At 40.1% G+C, this 26075-nt stretch overlaps 1 protein-coding gene and 1 non-coding gene across 2 annotated transcripts in view; both read right to left on the bottom strand.

The window, feature by feature from the left end:
• The window catches only part of PATJ (PATJ crumbs cell polarity complex component), a 368834-nt gene extending 346594 nt beyond the window's left edge, over positions 1–22240 (bottom strand). Inside the window, 5 exon segments of the mRNA XM_043575139.1 lie at positions 2049–2188; positions 3727–3921; positions 6658–6824; positions 6923–6979; positions 22142–22240. Of these exon segments, the coding sequence (XP_043431074.1) occupies positions 2049–2188; positions 3727–3921; positions 6658–6824; positions 6923–6944 (524 nt within the window). The 5' untranslated portion in view covers positions 6945–6979; positions 22142–22240.
• A 2720-nt stretch (positions 22241–24960) lies between these two features.
• On the bottom strand, positions 24961–25066 carry LOC122482304. The gene has a single exon (XR_006297099.1). It is a non-coding gene; the product is annotated as a U6 spliceosomal RNA (small nuclear RNA).
• Positions 25067–26075: the final 1009 nt, after the last annotated feature.

Genomic DNA, 26075 nt, shown 5'->3' with positions numbered 1-26075 from the left:
CTCTTTGCAGACCCCACTGTCTCAAGTTTTCCGCCAAGCACTGTGGTCTCTGGAAAGTCACCTGACCACTTAGTCTTGGTAAAGGTTGTTTACATGGTGACACATCAAATTCCACTTTTTGGAAATGCTCACCTCACTCTGTAATTGCAGACTTCGTACAGAGCAACTCAGACACAGGACTGACCACAAAAAGTTTGCATAACATTGAAGATACACTAAACACTAGTGAACTGTACATTTTAGAACAGTGACATTTATATTATGTGAATTATATCCCAATAATTTTTAATTAAAAAAAATAAAAATAAAAGTTGGGCCAATCAAAGTTAAATAGGCTTTTTGTCCAGGGACTTCAAAGCCTATGGTAAACTAATGGTAAGTGACCCAAGGCCCAGGCTCACCCGGGATTGTCTTAGGTTTGTCAGAATAGTCTTACTCTATACCTGCTGGCTCAGTGTCACTAACTGCATACCTCTCAGTCCCAAAACTCTCCCAACATGGACAATAAATTATATGGTTACCCTAACTATGTATACCCAATCTCCAAGAACAGGATAGAATTTCTCAAATATATCTAACCATTGCTAAGGTTCCTCAGAAAATACTTGAGGAAATGTTGCATGAAATGGCAGAAGAAAAGCTGCAAAGTCATGGAAATCCATTATTTCTGAACTTTCAGTTAGAGAGACTAGAACTCATACCCCATGAATGCAGAATGTGAATTCAAAAATGTATTATTGGCTGAGAATTTTTTTTATAATAGTACCAGTACTGTTGCCATTACTCTAACAGGCGGTAGAATTGTGATGAATAACAGTGTACTCGTTAAATGAATAACAAAGGACCTGAATCATATAGAAACAAAATACAAGGCTTGCACATACCTCTTAAAAATAATTAAAAAAATATACTCAGCAATCAAAAAGAATGAAATCTTGCCATTTGCAACTACGTGGATGGAACTAGAGGATATTATGCTAAGCAAAATTAGTCAGAGAAAGACAAATATATGACTTCACTCATATGAGGACTTTATGACAGAACAGATGAACATAAGGAAAGGGAAGCAAAAATAATATGAAAACAGGGAGGGGGACAAAACATAAGAGACTCTTAAATATGGAGAACAGAGGGTTACTGGAGGGGTTGAGGGAGGGGAGATGGGCTTAATGGGTAAGGGGCATTAAGGAATCTATTCCTGAAATCATTGTTGCACTATATGCTAACTTTGATGTAAATGTTTAAAAAGTAATAATAAATAAAACAAAACAAACAATAACAATAATAATAATAATAAGGGGCACCTGGGTGGCTCAGTCAGTCAAGCATCTGACTTCAGCTCAGGTCATGAACTCACAGTTTGTGAGTTCGAGCCCCACGTCAGGCTCTGTGCTGACAGCTCAGAGCCTGGAGCCTGCTCTGGAATCTGTCTCATTCTCTCTCTGCCCCTCCCCTGCTCACGCTCTGTTTCTCTCTCTCACTCTCTCAAAAAGTAAATAAACATTAAAAAAATTTTTATTTTAATAATAAAATAGTACAATAGGGGGAATCACATAGATTTGAGGAAGCTTTTAATTGATAAGAGAAATAATCAACAGTGTGACATGACCACCAAAACAGCTGTTATAATCTTAAGATGCAAATTTCAGTATTTCCATCTTACTGATCAGACATAGCTAAAATGCCATGCTCAACTGTGGGAGAATGTGGTGGAATAGAGCACTAGCTTTGGAGACCGGCTGTCTTGGAATCCTATCACGGCTCGTGGTTCCAGCGCCAACAGCTCTGTGACTGCAGGTAAAGTGCTGAACCTCTCTGAAACCCAGCTTTCTCATCTATAAAACAGGGCAATGATACTACCAGCTGGATCGCTGCCACAAGTACATGGGAGAATATCTGCAAAAGGCCTGACGAATGCATAGGAAGAGAGCAAGTGTTAGCTGCTACCGTTAACTGTTTTCATTACTAGTTTCTTATTTGCTTTATAATAACATTTTCAGAATTATCAGAAAAAAATTAGCAAAACACAGAGGGAACGCCCTCCTCACCTGTCTGCTATACTCCCCGGCTGTACCTCCTTCACAAAGATATCAACTTCTCCCAGATTTTGACTTCTAAGGGCCACCACACTGAATCCCAGGCCTCCAGTTGAAGGTCGTTCTATCTCAATATATTCAATTTGGCGACCCTAATGAAGGGGGATTAAAAAAAAAAAAAAAGGAAAAGTCAATAAAGTATATTTAACCACCATACCCTTTCCAAAGAACTAAAATTGCTATTTTTGTGAATAACACAAAAAACAGCTTCTCTTAAGTCATCTCTATCCAAAAAATCTCAGAATTTCAGCAATAAATTATTTCTGGAAATGCTCTCACTTGGTTATTTTCAGTAGAACACGAGAGGGAATGTGCAGTATTCTGCAACCTCAGGGAATCAGAGAGGTATTTTCACACTTCATTCACGTTATGAGATGAAGCCCAAGCTGGATGAAAATTCCCGAGAAAAACATCTTTTTCCACAGTAAATTCTAGATTACTTTTTACACTGAATTTCTCTAAATTCTTTCCATGAAAAATACATTTTTCAATGAGGAAAGCAAAATAGATATCGAGAATGTGCTAGTGTTCAGCCAAAGTTAGAACCAGCTGCATTTTTTTAGGGTCTAATTTTTAATTTTATTGTGATGAATTAATATTCCACTTTATTAGGTTAACTCAAAATATTATGGAAAGGCCACCATTCAAATGGGTTCAACCTATAACAAACACATATTTTATTGCTTTAGTTAACAACTACATTTATGACATGAGAACTTCATAAATGTAATCACATAACAAAAGCGTTACATTAGGGGCGCTTGGGTGGCTCAGTCAGTTAAGCATCTGACTTCGGCTCAGGTCATGATCTCATGGGTCCTGAGTTTGAGCCCCACGTCAGCTGTGCTGACATCTCAGAGCCTGGAGCCTGCTTAGGATTCTGTGTCTTCCTCTCTCTGCCCCTCCCCTGCTCATGTGCTCGCTCGCGCTCTCTCTCTCTCTCTCTCCCCCTAAGAATAAACATTAAAAAAGAAATTTTTTTAATTATTAGTCAAATTAATAGGATAGAGCTATAAAGTCAAAAAAGGAATTAGGTATAGAATATTTAAATATCACACCTTAAACCGATTCTATTTAACTCTAAAACTCATGTTTCTTTTTTTTTTTTAAAGATACTTATTAGAAGGTGAGGTAAACAAACATTAACACATCCAAAATTTCAACTATTTAATTTTTAATAGTACAAGGGGTAAAACTGGGTGACTCCTTCAAATGTTTCCCTAAATTTTCCAAATTATATTAGGTCTAACTCTCATTAATTCTGTCTTGATAAAAAATTAAAAATAGCTTCAAAGGAGCTTCATCACTTCTGGTAGACATCAATTTTCCTCCTATGACCAAAATCCTAAGAATCCCTTTCAAGTGCAGAGATATGTCAAATTGAATTGTCTAAAAACTCCTTGCCACACTCAGATATTTTCCTTACGTAATTTTAAGTCAATAAATGTCTAATACACAGGTTAAAAATAGTATCAATCTCTCCTAACAATATAAAAATGCAAGCAAACCACACACACAGAAACTAATTTTAAGGCAAAGAGTTTTTTTTTTTTAAAGAGTATTGTTTTCTTTTTTAACCTATAAGAGGAAAAATATAGCAAAATAGTCCCATGACAAGATATAACTTTACCTGAGCCATCTGTTGAATGACTGAATTAAAGTCTTCATTTCCCAGATTAGGAGTCCAAGGAAACAACCCAGAGGCAGTCAGGTTATTAGAGGGTCTTTGGGCATTCCCGTTAGTAATGGCACCATCTGTAAACACTAATAAACCTTTCCTAGAAAAATCAAAGTTGGCTGAACAATCTGAGGGTATGTGGCTGAGCTGTCGGAGAGAAAACAAGAGAATCATTAACAGAAACCTACACAAAAGAAATTACTTATTAAATATTCTATTTTCCCCGTTACATGTATAAATTGCATATTAAATATTTACACAAGAAAGAAATGATACAGATACATGAATCTGTGTGTTCGTAAGGTTAAAAATTTTTTTATTTAGTATTGCACAGAATATTTAATAGTTTAAAATATGTTGCTTCCTGCCTTCTACCATCACCCTAAGTTAACAGCATGTACAACAGCTCATTACACCTCTTATAAACAGGTACAACCAGTCAGATAAACATGTAAGACCCTGATCCCTTTTGCGTTTCCATGTAGAAGGCCACAAAAGATCCACAGGTAATTGAAACAAAAATAACAGTAACAGTATTTAATAAATGATTGCTATGAGCAAAGTACTACACCAGACTCTTACATATTATCTCATTTAATCCTTACAATAGCCCTAAAAGATATTATTCCATTTTGTGAACATGAAAACTGATTCACAGGTTAAGGAACTTGACCAAGATTAGCAGCAAATGAGTACTGTTTATACTTACATGGTATAGAAAAAAAGTGGGAGGAGGGGAAAGAAACCTATAGTTATGGTGAATAATAGAAGTTAATTTTTAAAATATCATTGGCTGAGAGGTGCCTGGGTGGCTCAGTCGGTTAAGTGTCTGACTTCAGTTCAGGTCATGATCTCACGGTTCGTGGGTTCAGGCCCTGCATTGGGCTCTGTGCTGACAGCTAGACAGCTCAGAGCCTGGATGGAGACTGCTTCAGATGCTGTGTCTCCCTCTCTCTCTGCCCCTCCCCCACTCACACTCTGTGTGTGTCTCTCTCTCTCTCAAAAATAAATAAACATTAAAAAAAAATGAGAAATAAAATACAATCTCATTGGTTGAAGGGCGCCTGGGTGGCTCAGTCAGTGTCTGACTCTTAATTTCGGCTCAGGTCATGATCTCACAATTTGTGAGGTCGAGCCCCATGTCAGGCTCTGCACTGACAGACAGCTTGGGGCCTGCTTGGGATTCTATCTCTCACTCCCTCTGGCCCTCCCCATTGTGTACATGCTCTCGTGCTCTCAAAATAAATAAACTTAAATATATATATATATGTGTGTGTGTGTATATATATATACACATATATATATGTATATATATGTGTATATATATACACAGGAGTGCCAACACATCGGAATAAAGGTAACATCAAGAACGAATGTCAATAGGACCACATAGGGAAAAAAAAAAAGTCAATATCCACCAAAACTCTATGAAAACACTCAAAAAAATTCAGATTTTACAGTCGAATGGATACAACGATTATGCATATAACAACTGCAAACTATATAAATACAAAAGATAGTTATTATGATGGAGTAGTTGGTCAATTCCACTCTTCGTCCAATAAGAGCAACAGATTTATAGTCACCCTTCCCAATTTCTATTGCTATTAATAGCATTCACTTGCTCTATAGGACTCATCCCCTGGCCAGGGACTATAGTACCAAAGCATCAACATGGGGAGTTCTAAAATTATGGTATAAATCTGATCCAGAGAAAGAAATTCACAAAAAGACATATGTACAGACTTTAATCCTTAATTTGTTATAAGAAAAATCACTTGCTAAATATTTATGGGCAGCCATTTTGGTTTATTAGCAAAAACCATTTTTCCCAGATTTTGTTAATTTTCACTTAACAATGTTCTGCTACATTATCTCCAATTACATTTAAAATTCTGCCCAGGGGCACCTGGGTGGCTCAGTCGGTTAAGCCTCCAACCTCAGCCCAGGTCATGATCTCACCGTTGGTGGGTTTGAGCCCTGCATCGGGCTCTGTGCTGACAGCTCAGAGGCTGGAGCCTGCTTCAGATTCTGTATCTTCCTCTCTCTCTGCCCCTTCCTCATTTGTACTCTCTCTCTCTCTAAAATAAATTTAAAAAAAATTAAAACTCTGCCCAAATGTAATCCATAGGAGAGCTACTCTTCAAGCTCACCTTCTAAAATAGATGATTTAAAATCAATTTGCCCTCCGTGACCCCAAAAAACAGCAACCAAGAGGACAGTTAAAACTATTAATTGATATCACTCTAAGAAGTGCTGCCATGTGATCTATAACTCAACACTCATGTGTGTGGAAACCCTAAAACTTCGGGTACAATACTGTATGTAGTGGAGAAAACACAGGTAAAACACCAGTTATACTGCTTCTGAGACCTTTCTAATCAGAAAATCCATGACATTTAACATTTGATAAATATTTGATAATTGGGAGGTGTAAGTAATATGGTACAAGGGTATGATCACTTCTCGCTAGAAAAAATGGCTTCACGAAGAAAACATATTTAAGCTCAACACTATTTTATATTCTGAAGAAAATGTTGGGAAGTCTGAAGGTATCTGACCTTTACATATTTAAATAAGTACAACTTATATTCTAAACACAAAATTTATCATCAATGTATATATTTTTTAAGTAAGCTCTACACCCAACGTGCGGCTTGAACGTAGGACCCTGAGACCAAGAGTGCATGCTTTAAGGACTGAGCCAGACAGGCACCCGTCGCAAACATTTGAAACTATCCGTGCAATGCTACCTGTAGGTCGCAGGTCCCAGTACAGTCTCCCTGTTGAATTAAGTGCACCGAGAGATAAGTTTGTCTCTATCTCTTTCTTTCTTTGCTGGCTTGAACATACCAACACGTAAAGCCCTGATGAGTAACTTACTTGCCCTCTCAGTTGCTTGATGGACTGCTGAAGTGTAAGGATCTGATTGAAGAGAGGGCTCTTTAGTGTTTCATAAAACAGAGAGAGTTTCTCATTCTGCGATGTGTCCCCCTTCTCCTGCAGTTTCATTTTCAGCCGATCAAGAACTTGTAGGACCTGCAGTTTATCTTGTTTGAAGAAGGATAGCCAGAGTACAAGTTAATCCCATCATCGTTTGAATCGTTTGAATCATTAATTCACTGATAGAACTGTGTAGCTAGCATACCTGGAGCAGGATTTTCAGGCATTTTGAATTACTGTCTTCAATCTCTTCTAAAGAAACCTAAAGAAAATTTTAAAATACAAAAGATGAATTTCAATTAGCATATACTTTTCTATAGTACTATAAAAAAATTAAAACATCAAGAACATTCTTCATCAAAAGACTTCACTCAGGAAATTCAAATTAAAACTACAATTTGGGGGGGTCCCCAGGTGGCTCTGTCAGTTACGTGTCCGACTTTGGCTCAGGTCAGGATCTCACACTTTGTGGGTTGGAGCCCCGGGCCGCGCTCTCTGATACCGGCACAGAGGCCGCTTCAGATCCTCTGTCTGTCTGTCTCTCTCTCTTTGCCCCTCCCCTCCCTCAAAAATAAAGAAACATTCAAAAAAAAAAAAAAAAAAAGCTACAATTTGAGGCATCTAGGTGGCTTAGCTGGTTAAGTGTCCAACCCTTGATTTCAGTTCAGATCATGATCTCACAGTTCATGGGCTCCACGCTGACAGACACAGCCTGCTTGGGATTCTCTCCTCCTCTCAAAATAAATAAATAAATATTAAAAAATACTTAAAAAAAATACAATGAGGTGCTAAGATGGCTAAAACTAGAAAGAAAAACAGACAATTTGTTGACTGTTGACAAAGATGTGAAGCAACCAGAACTCTCATACGTCACTAGTAAGAACATAAAATGCACATACGCTTTGAAAAGTTTGGTAGTTTCTTATAAAGTTAAAAATATACTTGCTGTATGACTCAGCACTTCCACTCTTAAATACTTACCCAAGAAAAATGAAAATATGAATTCACAGAAGAGCTGTATATGAAGGTTCATAGCATTTTTATTTATAAAAGCTCTAAACTACAAAACCCCAAACGTCTAAGAACAGATGAGTGTACATGTTATAGAACATAAACAGAATATTCGGAAATAAAAAGGAAAAAAAATTATGAATATACACAACACGGATTGTTCTCAAAAATCCCTCGGGGCGCCTGGGTGGCGCAGTCGGTTAAGCATCCGACTTCAGCCAGGTCACGATCTCGCGGTCCATGAGTTCGAGCCCCGCGTCAGGCTCCGGGCTGATGGCTCAGAGCCTGGAGCCTGTTTCCGATTCTGTGTCTCCCTCTCTCTCTGCCCCTCCCCCGTTCATGCTCTGTCTCTCTCTGTCCCAAAAAAAATAAATAAACGTTGAAAAAAAAATTAAAAAAAAAAAAAATCCCTCAAATGTTGAGTGAAAGAAACAAGACAAAAAAGGTTACAGACTGTATGATCCCATTCACATGAAGTTCAATCTATAGCTATAAATTAGTTTACCTGGGCAGGGTAGAAAGGAGCTGACTGGGAAGGGATTTGAGGGTGCTTTTGGGGGAAATGGAAATGTTCTAAGTTTTGAATGGGGTACTATTCACACAGATACATACATTTGTCAACATTCATTGTCTTATATTCTTTAAATCAGTACATTTTATTGTATGTAAATTAACTTTAATTTTTTTTAATGTTTATTTTTGAGAGAGACAGAGACAGACAGACAGACAGACAGACACACACACACACACACACACACACACACACGGAGCTTGAGTAGGGGAGGAGCAGAGAGAGAGGAAGACACAGAATCCCAAGCAGGCTCCAGGCTCTAAGCTGTCAGCACAGAGCCTGACGTGGGGCTTGAACTCACGGACGGCAGACAGTGAGATCATGACTTGAGACGAAGTCGGACATTTAACCAACTGAGCCACCCAGTTGCCCCTAAATTATACTTTAATAAAGTTGATTTTGTAAAAAGGAGGCTGGGCTGGAAAAGAACATCTCAATTAAGAGATGAAGATGATTTTAGAGAGATTAGGGGGAAAAAAGTCCCCAACTGCACAAATGATCCCGGATCCAAGTGCATCTGAGTCTCCAAAAGGTAACCACCCAATATACTGGCATTTTCTGTTTTTTTAATTCCAGTGATTTATTCAAATAAATTAAATGCCTAAAATGGAACTCAACTGAAATGTAACAACTCAAAATGCTAGCAAACCCTCTGCTCTGACCAAAATGGCACTTTCAGAGCAGTCACTTAACCTAATCGTACACTAGATGGTAATAAATCATCAGAGAAACAGGAGTATTATATAGTCCAAATCTTCCTACATCAACTCTGGATACAGTTGCTGAATGAGGTCTTTATCTTCTAATTCAAGGTCACTAAGAAGAAAGCATATTAAAAGCCAGTAAGGGATGCCATCTGCACTGATAAAAGGTCCATGTATTCCATCCAAACGTTCACTGGATTCAGTGAGAAAGAATTGCTGAATAAGAGCGTCACAGAAACGCTACCAATGAGCTCAGCATCTCAATTGTGCAACCTTTACAACTACCCATTGACAGGTAACTGAGTAACAAAAGACAGTTACAATGGCACTGTCCTTTTCTATAGCAGCCTAAGGCCCAAGAGGATTGACAAGAGCAGCTTTGTGGTCATTAATACATCAACCACTCTGAAATAAAGAATGCAAGCTAAAACTATGAGATGCTATTTTTTACTGTCAAGTTGGCAATTTTTTTAAATGAATAACCGCATGTAGCATAGATGTCATGGAAAAAAAGGCGGGAATATAAATTTGCACAACCTTTTAGGAGAGCAACTTAGCAATAGCTATCAATATATTAAATTTGCATTCTCTTTTACCCAGAATATCTACCTCTGAGGGTCTCTCTTAAAGAAATTCTTGCAGACGGGCACACAGATGTGTGTACAAGAATATTTACTTCATTGTTTTTAAGAACAAAACTCCTGGAAAAATTAAACTATCAAAAGTAGTCAGTCATGGGGTGCCTGGGTGGCTCAGTTGGTTAAGCGTCCAACTTTGGCTCAGGTCATGATCTCACAGTCTGTGAGTTTGAGCCCCACATCAGGCTCTGTGCTGACAGCTCAGAGCCTGGAACCTCAGATTCTGTGTCTCATTCTCTCTCTGCCCCTCCCCCTGCTTGTACTCTGTCTCTGTCAAAAATAAATAAATGTAAAAGAAAAAAAATTAAAAAGTACTACTTCTAAAAAAAAAGTAGTCATTACAATAATAAAGTAGGTCTGAATGTATTGAAATGACAATGGGAGGGAAAGGGTTAACAGTAAGCCTGTGGCTCCCTCCTTCAGGGAGGGATAGCCAGCTTGATAACCAAACCCCCTCCCAAACCCTCTAAAGATTTTTAATAAGTAATAGCCCATGTTTTTAAATGTCAGGAAATACCTGATCTGTCCTAATTGCTTTTTGTAAATAATCTGAGAATATGTGGAATTATGGGGCATGGCTGACTAGAAAATAGGAGATAATCACACAGATATTTTACATTTGTCTAACTCGTAGAGTATAAAACTCAGGATTCCCCAAAAACAAAAGGTTTCCTTATAGAAAAATGTTTCCGGGGGCGCCTAGGTAGCTCAGTAGGTTAAGCATCCGACTTCAACTCAGGTCATGATCTCACAGTTCACGGGTTTGAGCCCCACATCGGGCTCTGTGCTGACAGCTCAGAGCCTGGAGCCTGATTCAGATTTTGTGTCTTCCTCTCTCTCTGCCCCTCCCTTGCTCATGCTCTCTATCTCTCTCTCTCAAATAAATAAACATTAAAAAAAAAAAAAGGTTTCCATATATATATATATTGTTGAGAACTTGTCCAGTAATCTAAAACAAAACAACAATGTGTCCTAAGGTTGTACTTTATTCCTGTAAACAAATTAAAAATTGTGGCTGAAGTGTGTCAGAAATATTTATACGTTACTTAATGTCTACACATAACTAGGTTTCATAAGTGTGTTGATAATGTGTCCTAAGAAGAAAAGTGACATTCTTTGGAATGCCTACTGGCTGGGTACTCCTCCAGGAAGGAATGTCTGTGCCTAACTCCTACCTGTAATCACTGAATCATGAGTAAGCTTTGGTGCGGGTTTGAAGTTTGATCTCTCATTTACATGAGCATGCTTTGACAATTCAACCCCCTATGTTAACACAGGGATATTATCTAACACTCACAACTGAATAGGGAAAACAGCAACTTTCAGGATAGGTGCATTTTCTTTTTGTGAGGGAAAAAAATACGTTGCGGCATCTGGGTAGCTCAGTCCATTAAGCATGGACTCTTGAATTCGATTCAGGTTGTGATCTCACAGTGGTAAGATTGAGCCCCACATCCGGCTCCATGCTGGGCGTGGAACCTGTTTGGGATTCTCTCCACCCCTCCCCCACACGCTCTCTCTCAAAACAAACTTAAAAAAAAAATGGAAGCAAAATGGAACATGTCCAAGCACATATGTGAAGTGAAGGGTAGACCTAGGACTTGAACCCAGTCTTTTTAAGTACAGCCTTCTCTCAACCACTCTGCATCAGGATACAGAACATAGTACAACCTGACTTTTGCACTCCAAAGGAAGCAAGAGAAACTTAAAGCTGTTCATGGATTTTTATTTTTTAATGTTTGCTTATTTTTGAGAACAAGCTCTCTCTCATAAACAATTTATAAAAAAAAATATGTACTCATGCGTAGGTTTCTAGTTTTAGAAAGGTAGTCAATTTTATAGTGATTACTTCTAAAAAGTAAAAATAAGGATGCAGAGATTAAAAACTTAGACTTTTACAGATTTTAGTGCTGTTTGAACTTTATTTTAAAAGTATGTCTTAATTTTATAACTGAAAAAGACAAAAAGATAATGGCAAATGTGGCCTAGTGAGAGAGCACACAGATACAAAGATCATGACAACACAACAGGAAATATCATAAGGCCTATAAATAGTAGAGGTGTGTGCCATGTACTAAGCGAAATCACAAAGGGAGAGTGACTAAGCCTGAGCGGGGATGTGTGGAATGAGAACACAGTAGAAACTTCTCTTAAAAGAAAGAGAATAGGGTGTAAGAGGAGAGTGACCATTTGCCCAAGATAGTTTCAGATTACCCAGCATCATTGACAGTGTTTCATTTCACTGGCAAAAGTGTTGCAGTTGTGAATGGATAGAAAAGATGTAGCCGCGCGCGCGCGCGCGCACACACACACACACACACACACACACACACACACACACACACAATGGATATTACTCAGCCATAAAAAAGAATGCAACCCTCCCATTGGGATGGATCCAAAGCTTATTATGCTAAGTGAAATAAGTCAAAGAAAGACAAATGGAATCTAAAAAAATGAGTAACAACAACAACCTCTTAAATACAGAGAACAAACTGATGGTTGCCAGAGGGGAGGTGGGTGGAGGGATGGGTAAACAGAAGATTAAAAAGGTACAAACTCCCAGTTACAGAATTAAAAAAATTTTAAGTATTACAGTTTGAATGAAATATAGGGATGCCCTTGGTCAGTGGTTCTCAAATTTTAGCAGGCATCAGAATCACCTGGATGGCTTGTTGAAACACAAGCTGGGGGGGGGGGGGGGGGGGCGGCTACCCTCCAGAGTTTCTGATTGTGCAGGTCTGAAGTGAGCCAGAGAACTCGCATTTCAAACAAAGTTCCCATGTTACCCTGAGGCTGCTATAGCCTAGAGACCACAATTGGAGAACCACAGTACACAGGCATAAAAATGCATGATTCTCCGTAAGAATATTAACCAGCTTTAAATGACGTATTGTATATAAAGCCTCTGAAAATAGGACAAAAAAATAGTTGGCTTGTTTTTTACTGCAGATGTGGACTGCAAATTGATGTTTGGCTGACAAAGAGATAAGTACCAAAATTGGTACTTAAAAACCATGCAGTGTGGTACAGTCATGTTTATTCAATGTAGTAATAAAAACTTGACTTTTTAAAAAATCTCCTTGTTCTAACAATTCATTTTTCTAACAAATTATGTTACAAAAATATCAGTCCTTGAAAGACTGGGGGTGCAGGGGAACCCTGATCTCTTACCACTGACGGTTTAAGAAGCACAGACTTAAATAGACTTTGAGAGGGTCCTTGTAAATAATGTTAAGTAGACTGGTCTTTATCCTGTAAGCAACAGGAAGTAATTAAAGGCTTTTAAGTAGGGAAGTATTGAGTCCAGATTTCTATTTAAAAAGGTAATTCTGGTAATAGGATAGATTAGTGGTATTCAAACATTCCCATCAGTGAAAATATGTTGACTATTCACCTTATTTTTTATAATTATAAACACATATCACTATTATTTACATATGTTTTAAAACATGAATAAAATAAAAAATACCATGACAGTAAGATAAAAGCACTAAAAAAGTAAGGTTTTCTTGTCATCTTCCCAATTGAATCATCCTGTGCATTTTGGAAACCATGGTGGTAGAGTATGCTTCCGGAAACGTTAAGGATAGACAATGGGTGGTCATCCAACCCTCTGACTCATATTTAATTACTGGAAGGATTACCGGAAAATTACTACAATTCCATCGTGCTAGGGAATATCTAGGGAAGGCCACTAAAGCCTTAAGAGCATATGACGACAGAAGGAAGAAATGCCATAACTCTAGAGCTGAACATCCAGTAATCAGCACGTAGGCTAAATGGCCTCTCATTTCATGGTCCTAAGAAATCTTCAACCAAACAACTTTGATCTATTTGACTAGGCTAAGAAATAAGGCTTACAGCAAGGAATCTCAAGTTTGTTTAAACATGGTAAAGTGGAGTCTAGCTTGTCAGAGATAGACCACCTAAAATCAGTCATAGCCTAGACATTAAAATGCCACAGTGTGCCACTGTCCTCATAGTCGTACAGCCTCCAGAGAAGTAGTTATTATGCTCAGCTTCCACTCCATCATTGATCAAGTGAGTTTGAGCCATGAATTTTTCATGTCTGGTTCACTGTAGGATTTGACAGAAGGAAATTATTATAATATTGTGGCTTTTTTTTTATACCCATGCCTTTAGCCATTAACAATTAATGGAGTATGTGAAAAAAAAAAAAAAGCTGATGCAGAGATAGAAATGTAACTTGACTTAAATTTCCAGGTGGAGGAAACTTATTGAATTGATTTATTAATCTCCTCAGTTCAAGAATTTAACCAAACTAAGGACCCCTGTAAACACACTTTTCAGATTCCCAATAGCACATGGAATAGAACACACCGGGACAAATTTGGAGGGAAAAAAGATCACTGGCAGTCAGCTTGGCAAAGTACAGGTATTCAGCATCTAACTGCAGATGTGAATTGGGAGATCACAATGAAAGGCCTCACTGGGAATTCCCCAGAGCCAACCAGGGAGTTTGAACAACCTAAAAGCTATTAACTGTAAAAACGAAGTCATGATTTCAGAAGTTGCTCAAAATTAGAAGGTCAAGACCAACTAAGTTTCTATTGCTTCCTTAGGAGTACAAAGCCCAGGTGGTTATCTAATTATCATACCTTTTGTTCTCAAAGCTCAGTGTTTGTAAGGTATCAATTGAATGGAAAACAAACTCTCCTAGCCAAAGTAAACACATCTGCTACCATGCTAATGCAGATTCAAGACAGCTGTCATAGTCTTGTGCCCCTATCAGATGACAAGGCCTTTTGTAAACCCTTTAAATGTAAATAATGTATTTTTGGCTGCTGTCAAAGCACTATATTCTTGGAATTCTGAAAACATATACAAATTCCAGAAAGATCTTGATATTTGCGGGTCATATGCTTAAGTCATAGCCAATCCTTAATTAAGTCCACTTAGGGGCACCTGGGTGGCTCAGTTGGCTAAGCGTCCGACTTCAGCTCAGGTCATGATCTCGGGGTTCATGGGTTTGAGCCCTGCGTCTAGCTCTGTGCTTCAGATTCTGTGTCTCCCCCTGTCTGCCCCTCCCCCCTCATGCTCTGTTTTTCAAAAATAAACATTAAAATTTTTTTAATTAAGTCCATTTAATGCTATTCAGAATATATAGAAGTTGAAGATAAATGATACCATGTTAAACTCAGAATCAGAACTGAAAATTGAGTCAGTTTTCCAGAATAATTCAGTTGGCAATATACTAATTTTCTTATTGAACTATTCAAAGTTAATCAATGCATATCAATACTCTCTGTGATTGGCTACCGTGTGAGAGTGAAGTTAAACTGTTTTATAGTATGCTTTTGTATTTCCGATGGTGGCAGTTTTCTCTAATAATTGACAAAAACAAGAAAAACCAAATCAGGGCAATGTTCACCCTTATGGATCTCTGTATAGCCAGTCCCTCACTGAAAAGACCCAGGCATTCATAAATGATTAGTTTCCACCTCAAATAATCTGTTCAATTCTCCCCACACTGTAGGCTGTATGCCTTTCTCTCCAGAAATATGGTCATGGCATTTTTGACATGCTTGAGATACTCAAAACAGTCGCAGCAAATTGTGAAATAGACAAAACTAGGCTTTGGAAACCCTTCCCACCAATGTTCACCCTCCCTTTTCCTCCTGACCTTTTTCCCCAATCCATTTTATCAGTCACTAAATCAGGTAACTCAACTTTTGGTGTTTACTATGCACCAAATCCAAGGTCTTTCATTCTGTAAAACATCTCATTTATCTTAATTAACAACGTAGTACTATCACCCCATATTGCAGATGCAGAAACCTTCCTATGAAAGGTCGGGCCTATGCCAGCCGACTCCATCTTGTTCTGTGTCCTTCACCTTGACCACACCTCCTCCCCTTGAGTAAACCCTCCCTCACCTGCCTAACAGGACTCGGACCCTTCCCCAGGACCCTTCCCCAGCCAATCGGCTGAGGCCATAGCCATTACCTCACCAACTGCCCCCAGGCCCCAATAAAACCTTTGTCCTTTTGAAACTCGCTCTTTCCCTGGTATCTCACCGCTGCGTCGGTGCAGGTAGGGGATTGAGCTCGAGCTAGCTCGAATAAAGGCTCTTTGCTTTTGCATCGGACTCGGCTCCCTAGTGGTCTTTGGGGATCACGAATTCTGGGCATAACACCTACAATTTCAAAACAACAAAGGGGAAATTTCACCTTGGGAGGAGGGAAGGTCAACTGTTAATGATTTTAAAAACAGGAATCAGATATTTCACAACAGAGAGAAAATGTCTGTCAACGTACCCCTCAACTCACCTTCCTCTCCTACCATGCTCTGCCTGGGAGCTTCATTAAAATCTCCAGAAAGTAACTCCTAGGGCACCGACTACCCTACTCAAGGCAGAAGCCCCACCCTGCCCCTATTGTCAAAGTCATGCCCATCAGTTAGTGGCCAAAGCTAAATGAAAAACGTTCTGCACCTGAAAGCTACCTACCAGCTAGGCAAGATGTGCAAAACACCAAAAGTACGGGACTCTGGTTTTGTTTTTCGAGTAAGGCCAACATAAGAGAATGCTCATCTCATGGAAATTTTACTAATTTTTGTTTTGTTTTTAAAGTTTATTTATTTTAAGAGAAAGCTTGCACATGCGGGGAAGAGGCAGAGAGAGAGACAGAGAGAGAGAGAGAGAGAATGAATCCCAAGCAGGCTCCCTGCTGTCAGTGCAGAGCCCAACGTGGGGCTCAGTCTCACAAACTGTGAAACATCATGACCTGAGCAGAAACCAAGAGTTGGTGGCTTAACTGACTGAGCCATCCAAATGCTCCCACTAATTTCTTTTAACCTGAAGGCAGCTTCACAAATGCATGTCATCAACATAACATAAACAGAATTAAAATCTGAAATTCTTTTTTTTTTAATGTTTATTTTTGAGAGAGAGAGACAGAGACAGAGTGAGAGCAGGGGAGGGGCAGAGAGACAGGGAGACACAGAATCCTAAGCAGGCTCCAGGCTCTGAGCTGTCAGCAGAGACCAATGCGGAGGTTTGAACTCAACAACTGTGAGATTATGACCTGGGCTGAAGTAGAAAGCTTAACCGACTGAGTCACCCAGGAGCCCCTTAAACCTGAAATTCTTACTTTTTTTAAAAAAAAATTTTTTTAATGTTTATTTATTTTTGAGAGAGAGAGAGAAACAGCATGAGTCGGGGAGGACCAGAGAGACAGGGAAGCACAGAATCTGAAGCAGGCTCCAGGCTTTGAACTGTCAGTTACAGAGCCCGATGCAGGGCTCAAACCCGTGAACCATGAGATCATGACCTGAGTTGAAGTCGGACGCTTAACCGACTGAGCCACTCAGGCACCCCTCAAGTCTGAAATTCTTTAAAGATTTTTCTTTTATGCTTATTTTTGAGAGAGAGAGAGATAAGAGACAGAGCACAGTGGGGGAGGGGCAGAGACAGTGGGAGACACAGAATCCAAAGTAGGCTCCAGGCTCTGACCTGTCAGCACAGAGCCTGACCCGGGTCTCGAACTCACCATGAGATCATGACCTGGACCATAGGCACCCCAAATCTGAAATTCTTAAACACACACTACATGTAAACATGTTTGTTTACAACATTATTGTTCGATGGTTTTTAAACTATATAAATGGTGAACGTACTGTACATTTATCCTGCAGCAATTTGTTTTACTTAACTTTGCAATGTTAAGATTTAGTCATGGAGCACCTGGGTGGCTCAAGTCAGCTGAGCAGCCCACTCTTGATTTCGGCTCAGGTCATGATCCCCGGGTCATGGGGCTTGATTCCATATCAGGTTCCGCACTGAACGGGGAGCCTGCTTGAGATTCTATTTCTCTCTCTCTGCCCCTCTCCCTCACTCGTGCACACTCTCTAAAATAAAAATAAATAAAATTTAAAGATATAAATAAAAATGCCTCCTTTTTGACAAGCTTTGCCTTCTAAAAATAAAATAAAATTAGTCATGATGATACACATAGCTTCTTTTCATTTACTATAACTACTATATAGTATTCCACTCTAGGAATCCATGATTTCTTCACCCAATCTCCTGTGGATGGGTATTTGGATGGTTTCCTACTGGTGACAAACACAAAAACAGGATGAAGCTAAATACCTACCTCAATAATATACTCCTTTCCAGTATTGATTCGATAACCAATGCATAAAATAAGATTCTATAGCCTATGAACTTTGAAATCATGGAGACCTGGTTTCTACTGCTGGGACCAGCTCTGGGTTCTTATGCCAGTTGTTTAAATTTCCCTATACTTCAGATTCCTCATTTGTAAAATAGTTAATGAAAACTACTACATATGTACAGTTGGAAGGACTAAATGAGGTATTGTAAAACATTCAGCCTGGCACACAGTGTACATTCAATGAATAAGAGCTACTATTGTTATTAACATCTCTTTTCAACCAAAATTATTTAAGATATTTTAAGGGCTTCAGAAAAACTTGTAGCTGAGATTTTGCTATGTACTCATTAATGGTTATTTCTCAGAAGACTAAACTATAAAAATGTTCACTAATGCAATATATACAAGGAGGGGGAGTGGGAAGGCCTATAACTCGGGAATTAAAAAAAACTGTTTATAGGTAGGAATAAGTGCTTCAGTCAACTAAACCCTCTTAAGGATAAACATACTCATACTGAATCCTAACCCAGTGCTGTTCAATAGAAAAACAATGTGAGCCACATAAGTAATCTTTTTTTTTTTAATATTTAAATTTTTCTAGTAGCTGCATGAAAAATGTTAAAAGCAACAGGGTAAGTTAATTTTAAATTTTTTTAATGTTTATTTTTGAGAGACAGAGCACGAGTGAAGCAGGGGCAGAGAGGGGGGACAGAGAATCTGAAGCTGGCTCTGCAATGACAGCAGTGTGCCCCATGTGGGGCTCGAACTCATGAACCACAAGATCATGACCTGAGCCAAAGTCTGGCACTCAACTGACTGAGCCACCCAGGTGCCCCAGGGAAAATTAATTTTAATAATATATTTTGCTTCACCCAAAATATACAAACATTTCAATATATAAATATAACAAGTTCTTTTTTTACACTAAACCTTCAAAATTTGACGTGCATTTTTACATTTACATCACCATCCCAAATGGCCCTATTTGAAGTGCCCAATAGTCACATGTACAAGTAGCTAACCATGTTGACAGCAGTTTTAACCTATGGCTTTTCAGAAAGATCCCTGTACAGTGTTTTTAGCAAAGATGTTTATTTAACAGCTAATATGGTCTCTATGCCTTTTTTTTTTTTTTTAATTTTTTTTTTTCAACTTTCTTTTATTTTATTTTTGGGACAGAGAGAGACAGAGCATGAACAGGGGAGGGGCAGAGAGAGAGGGAGACACAGAATCGGAAACAGGCTCCAGGCTCTGAGCCATCAGCCCAGAACCCGACGCGGGGCTCGAACTCACGGACCGCGAGATCGCGACCTGGCTGAAGTCGGACGCTTAACCGACTGCGCCACCCAGGCGCCCCTCTATGCCTTTTATCAAAGTAACTCACAACCTTCAGTTCTTCCCAATAAAAATAGCACAACTCCCTAATTTTATCAGAATTAAACATCACAGTGGAGGAGCACAAAGGGGGGAAATAATGGCTCACGGTTTACAAGACACATTCTTAAAAGGATTTAATTTCAACCTCCCCCGAGCTCAGTGAGGTAGATCATTTACAGATGAGAAAACAGAGGACCAGGGTTATGTGACTTGCCAAGTTATATGGTAAATGGACTCAATACCATGTCTCCAAAATCCAGTCTACACCGTTGTGCACAGCAAAACAGAAGTGAAACCTTCATGTTCAGCATAGATCCATCCCAGTGACTAAAGTGTATTGACAGGCTCTAAATTTCTATTTGCACCAGAACATAAAATGAGGGCTTAAAAAAGGCATCCAAATCTACACAAAAACATCGGAGTATGAGAAAAACATAGCAATGGTCAAACAATATAAAGGCGGAATGATTCTCTCAAAAATACACTACCAAGATGAACAAAATCTTTACAAATTAAACCCAATTTTGATTTCACAACCTAATGTATTTTTGTTACACTTTAACAAACCAAGTAAACTCAGAATACTTGGTTGTTTAGTTTAAGGACTAGTATTAAATGTTTTTTTAGGTTTTTTTAATGTTTGTTTTTGAGAGCAAGAGAGCATGTGAGGAGGGGAGGGGCAAAGAGAGGGGGAGGTAAGACCAGAGCTGAAATGAAGATAGTCCCTTAACAGACTGAGCAACCCAGGCACCTCCAGTAACAAAGGTGTTTTGTTTTGTTTTTAATGTTTGTTTGTTTGTTTTCTTTTTTGAGAGAGACAGAGAGTGTGAGCAGGGGAGGGGCAGAGAGAGGGAGACACAGAATCCAAAGTAGGCTCCAGGCTCTGAGCTGTCAGTACAGAGTGCAACATGGAGCTGGAAGCCACTATGAGATCATGACCTGAGCCAAAGTTGGATGCTTAACCGACTGAGCCACCCATGCGCCCCAAAAGCCTTTAAGTAAAAATGCAATTACAAGGATTACTGAATGCTGAACCCATCTCAGAATCACAAGGTTCCAAAGTGAAGTCACTATGGGAAAATACACAGGTTTCCCTTTTTAAGAATACTAACTGAAAGACAATATACCATAATTTTATTAGTGGTTACTTCCAGTGGTAGGTGGGTTTGTGTATGCTTTTACTTCCTTTTATAAAAATTCTCTTCAATTTTCTATGATGCATATAGGATGTTTATAGTTTAATATTCATACATGACTTAAACTTAGGCCTTTAGGGTTGCCTGTTTGGCTCATCAGAGCATGAAACTCTTGATCTCTCCAGGTGGTGAGTTTGGGCCCCATCTTGGGAGTAGAGTTCACTTAGAAAATAATAAACGTATTTAGGGTATTAAACACAGATAAGAGCTTAGTACAATTTCTTTTCAATTTTTAAACACAACTATTATTCTAATGCTAAGGTCATCTTATGTGACTGTTAACAGGATCTCAATTAGCAAGAGCAAATCTCTTCAGAATAGTTTGCAAATTCTATCTCAGAAAGTACCTTCCAGCTCTGGTATTTATTAACTTTGTAATTATTTTAAATTTTTAATAATCTTTATATAGGCCACAGGGGCCGGGAAACATCAAGTTCATTTTAGTTAAAAGTCACAATCCCCCGGTTCCAATACTGCAAAATGAAGCAATTTGAGTTTTTACAACCACTAGCTTTTTTCTAAAAAAGATGTGTACAGGGGCGCCTGGGTGGCTCAGTTGGTTCAGGTCACCATCTTGCCGTTTGTGAGTTCGAGCCTTGGGTCTGGGTCTGTGTTGACAGCTGGGCGCCTGCTTCAGATTCTCTCTCAAAAACAAGTAACATTAAAAAATAAAAAACAAAAATTTAAACAATGTGTACAAATGAGTTGGCAGCCAATAGGAGCTTAGACAGCCTAGAATGTGGTGTTACCATTCTCGGCATAACGGAGATTTCTTCTAGGTCTCCAGAAGGCTTCTTCATTAATTTAAGAAACACATGCTTGTTGCATAGCTATCAACGGCCAGAGTCTAAATACAGCTGAGAAGCCAGCTAGAGACATAGGGCCCTGAAAGTCGAACTCTTTCAATCGCAGAGACAAACCAGTAAACAACTAATTTGAATCCAAAGTGAGAAGAACCATCTGGAGATACGACAAAGTGCCAAGCGAACGCTCCTGGGGGAGATTAATTTGGCACTCCTGCTAGGTGTGCTAGCCGGGCTGGGGCGCCTGGGGTGGGGGAAGGGGTAGGATTTGAAAATGTTTTCCTGAGCTTGACTTAAAAGCAGGAATCCAGAAATTCCCCCAAAGGCTGGAGGCCACGGTACTTTCCATCTGATCCTCCCCATCTGAAAAGGGAGGTTAGCAGAGCCCGAGCCTGACCGCAGTCCTGGGAACGCGGCTACGTGACCATCGGGCACCCAGAGGAGGCCAGGGCCAAGTCGTCCACTCAGACGAGATCTGGGAACCCCCTTCTTCTCCGGACCCCCGTGGCAGGCCACCACCTGTTCACTCCTCTCGCCGTCACCAGTGGAGGAAGACTCCGCCCAGCTGTGGGGCCAAGCGCAGGCACCGATCTGGGTGCAAACTGTGATCCCTGCCAATCCCGGAACAGAAATGGGCCGAGATTTGAGGGCCGGCAGGGCCTGCTGAGGCGGGGCGGCACCGCGGCCGGCGGCCGGGTGCCCCCAGAGAACTGTGCACCCAGCCGCGGGGACGCCCACGTTGGGGTCACCAGGGCCCCGCGCGGGAGGACGGCGCCCCGCACCCTCCGCGGGCCTGGCGCGGCGCTCAGCGGCGCCCCGGGTCTCCAGGGCGCACCTCCTCCCGGAGGGCGGGTGGAGGGCGCGCCGGCTGCAGGGAAGGCGGGCTCCACAACGGCAAGACGAGCGGCCCCGCGCCGGCCTCTGGACGCGGGGACCACCACCCCGTACCGCACGCGCCCGCACAGCCCGGACCCCTGCTTTACCTGGTCCCGCAGCGGCGCGGGCGGGAGCGAGCGGGCCGGCTCAGCGTCAGCCCTCCCTCACCTGGGCGGAAGTGAGAGGCCCTGGGTGACCGCGCCTCACCTGGCAGGCCCTTCCCTCGCACCGACCCTCCCCGCCCGGGGCGGGGCGCCGGGGTGGCGCGGGCGGGGGAGCCTGGGCACTGGGAGGCCGAGTCCCGGGAGCGCGGGGGCGGGGGCGGTGGGCTTCCCTGTTTTCTGCAGGTGGAGTTCGTCTGCGCGAGGGAGGGTTACAAATGCTGGAAAAGGGGGGTCTGGGGGCCGCATGGGCAGGTGAAATGCCAAGTGGTGGGGGCGGTCGGCGCTAATGGGGTGGGTGGGGAGATCCCTGGCCGGACAGGTGTTGTTAAAGGGCTAAGAGGAGAGCGTGACCCAAGGTCGAGCAAATGGAAGACCGGCTGAGTCCTCCATGGTGCCTCTCCTTTCTGTTTCGTCATATCTTCCTTGTGTTTCTATTATCGTCTGACCCAACATTAAATTCTAAGAAGTATACCTGGGGAAATTTAGTTGGGAAATAAAGGAATATGGAGTATTCCTGCAAAATGCCGGGCACTAGCTTATACAGATCTCATTTTCCTTCGTGAAGAAATTGATGGAAGAACTGCGCGCTCCTGATAGGTTACGTGATTTGCCCAAAGTTTGGGACCACATGGGATCGTCTGACTCTAGGTCCAGTGTTGACTTCACTAGACATCTTAACGTTCTTATTCTTGTTATCGTAACTTGACTTTGAGAAAGATCTGTGTAAAACCTACAATTCCCCTGTCTTTATTCCACTCTCTTTAATGTAACTAACAATTTTTATGACAGGCCTTTTACTTTGTATAATAAGGTCCATGCATTAACCATAAAAATCAGTCTTCAGGTCTGTGTTCATTGAATAAATGCGGTGTTTGTTAGGCACAGTGCTTACAAAATGTTAAAAAAAAAAAAAAAGAGAGATACCTGTCCTCAAGGAAGATGAGGTATATATACAAAACACCTGCAACATAAGAACATTTGTTGTAATATAATTTATAGTGTTGTTAGTTTGCTTGTTTTCAAGGATATATTGCTTCCTAGGCCTCCTAAAAAGAGATACATAATTGCAGCATGGCCCTGCCTCTTAGGAACTAACTATTAAGGGAAATAAATTTATACAGTAACTTAGATTACCAAATAGAATGAACCTAGAACTTCTGGAAGATAAAGAGATGATGCTTGTTGAAATCATCTGTTAGGACCTAAACAGATTTTTTTACCCGTGTTTGGGATTAAGGTAAAATGGAGAAGGTAATGTTTCCCAAGGCACTGGTGCAGCATACAGGTGGGGACCAATTAATCTTGAAGCATCACTTTGCAAGCATTGTGTCTCTTCTTACTCTAACATGTGATAGTGGTTTTGAATGTATTTCCCCTTTCCCCCAAAATAACATGTCTTTGAATTGATCATGAAACAAAGTTCAAGCTTCTTAATATGCAAGATCTTCTAAATTCTACCCCGTCTTGCTGACTCTTCAACCTATTCTCCCACTTAACATCTCCAAGATCCTACTCTGGCCAAACAAGTCTGGTTATGGCCTTAGAATCACCACACCAGGGCTTTTCTATTGCTTATTCCTACTCTTTCCCAAGGGTGGAATGTCCTGCAAGCCCCACCATTCCCCCAGGGCTAGACTCAAGTCTCTGCTCTAAAGCTGCCTCCATGACTACTCCAGCAAACATCCCTCTAACCACATTTAATCTAATTTTCTCCACATTTTTATGTTAATTTAATGTGAGCTTTCCTTTGACTCTTTCCTGGAATTAAAAAAAAAAAATTTTTTTTTTTTTTTTTGCATTTTATTCAATGAAAATTTATTCAGCGATTTTTAAGAAGCTTACTCTATGGTGAACATTTTCTGGCACTGAGTTAGTTTGTGTTTGTTTTAACCTCCTAGAACCCTCCAGTGTCTTATTCATAGAATAACGAAGACAGACAAAATTTTTAAGAACACCTCTGTGCAATCAGAAGATCTGAGCTTGAAATCTGACTCCACCATTTCTGAAAATATGTGACTTTAGCAAGTGACTTAACCCTTCTAATTCTCATTAGGGAATTTTATCCTTTATCCTTCATCTCTAAGAAATTAAAGAACCACTGAAAAAATTTTGAACAGAATTTATCTAATTTAACATTTAATGACTGGTGTCTATTCTTTTAAAGACTTTTTTTAAAAGAACTTTTAGGGTCACAGCAAAATTGAAAGGAAGACAGATTTCCCAAATGTCTCTCCCACACATGCATAGCCTTCTCCTGTATCAACATCCCCCACCAGAATGGTATATCTGCTACAATTAATGAACCTCCATTGACCTATCAAAATCACCCAAAGTCCATTGTTTACATTAAGGTTCACTCTTGATGTTGTATCCCCTATGGGTTTAAATAAATGCATTGTGACACGTATAGTATTAATATAAGTATTTATATAAATATAAGCATATATACTTATATATAAATGTATTAAATGCATCGTGAGTTATAGTATCATGCAGAGTATTTTCACTGCCTTAAAATTCCTCTTGTACTCTGCCTATTCATTCCTCACGCTACCTCCAACTCCTGACTGCCTCTGATCTTTTTATTCTCTCTGTAGTTTCACCTTTTCCAAAATGTCCGATAGTTGGAATCAAATAGTATATAGCCTTTTTACACTGGCTTCTTTTACTTAGAAATAAGCATTTGAGATTCTTCCATGTTTTCTATGGCTTTACACCTCTTTCTTTTTAAAGCAATAAATAATATTCCATTGTCTGGATGTACCACAGTTTATATATTCACCTACTAAAGGGCATCTTTGCGCAAGGGCCATGCTAATTTTCTCTTTATTGTTCTGATTTTAGAATTTGTGCTGCTGAAGAGTGCACACCCACTAAAGGACATCTTTACTGCTTCCATATTTTGGCAAGTATGAATAAAGCTGCCATAAACATCTATGTGCAGGGTTTTGGGTGCACATAAGTTTTCAACTCCTTTGGCTAAATACTGTGTAACTGAATAAAGGAAATATTTAAAATAGAGCTGAGAGGCTTGAAGAAGAAGCGCTCATGCCCTATCAACTTAAGGTCAATTCCAGACCCTCCAAAGAAGCCTACTTTACTACCTCAGCAAGAGGAAGATTTTCTCCTCGCCCAGCAACAGCCTAGCCAATGAGTAACTGCCACAAGTCAACTAATGAGAAACCATCACCACCCTGAACTCCATTTTTCTCCAATGGACCTTTGTTCAAAGCAACCCCTCCCAACTTTCTCATTTTTCTGTAGAGTACCATTCATCTCTTTTGTTCTCTTGATTTGACTATGGTTTGCCATAGCTTGCAGGTCTCAAATTGCAATTCCTCTGCTATTTCTGGAAAACGAAACAAAACAAAAACATTTTCTAGCAAAATAACTGGCCATTTTATTTTTGAGGTCAACAATGCCAAGGAACTTACATAGGATTTTGAATACAATTTTGAATATGATATAGGTTTTTCTTTTTTTGATGAAAGATTAATCAGAAGCAGTATAAAAAATGAATGGACAAACTTGGAGAGACGGCCTAGGATCAGAAAGAGGAAGGGGGTGCCTGGGTGGCTCAGTCTGTTGAGTATCAGACTTCGCCTCAGGTCTGATCTCAACCACTATTCTTGAGTTGGAGCCCACTTCAGACTCGCTGCTGTCAGCAAGGGGCCCCCCTCAGGTCCTCTGTCCCCCTCTTTCTCCACCCTTCCCTCAGTCATGCTCTCTCTCAAAAATAAAATAAACATTAAACAAAAAAAAAAGGAGAGGGGGCCCCTGGGTGGCTCAGTTGATTAAGCATCCGAATTCAGCTCCAGTCATGATCTTGAAGCTTGTGGGTTTGAGCCCACTGTCAGGCTCTGTGCTGACAGCTCAG

This window comes from Prionailurus bengalensis, chromosome C1, assembly GCF_016509475.1.
Source record: "Prionailurus bengalensis isolate Pbe53 chromosome C1, Fcat_Pben_1.1_paternal_pri, whole genome shotgun sequence".
NCBI lineage: Eukaryota > Metazoa > Chordata > Mammalia > Carnivora > Felidae > Prionailurus > Prionailurus bengalensis.
Note: the sequence above shows the minus strand (reverse complement) of the source record. Positions and strands in the feature narration are given on the sequence as shown.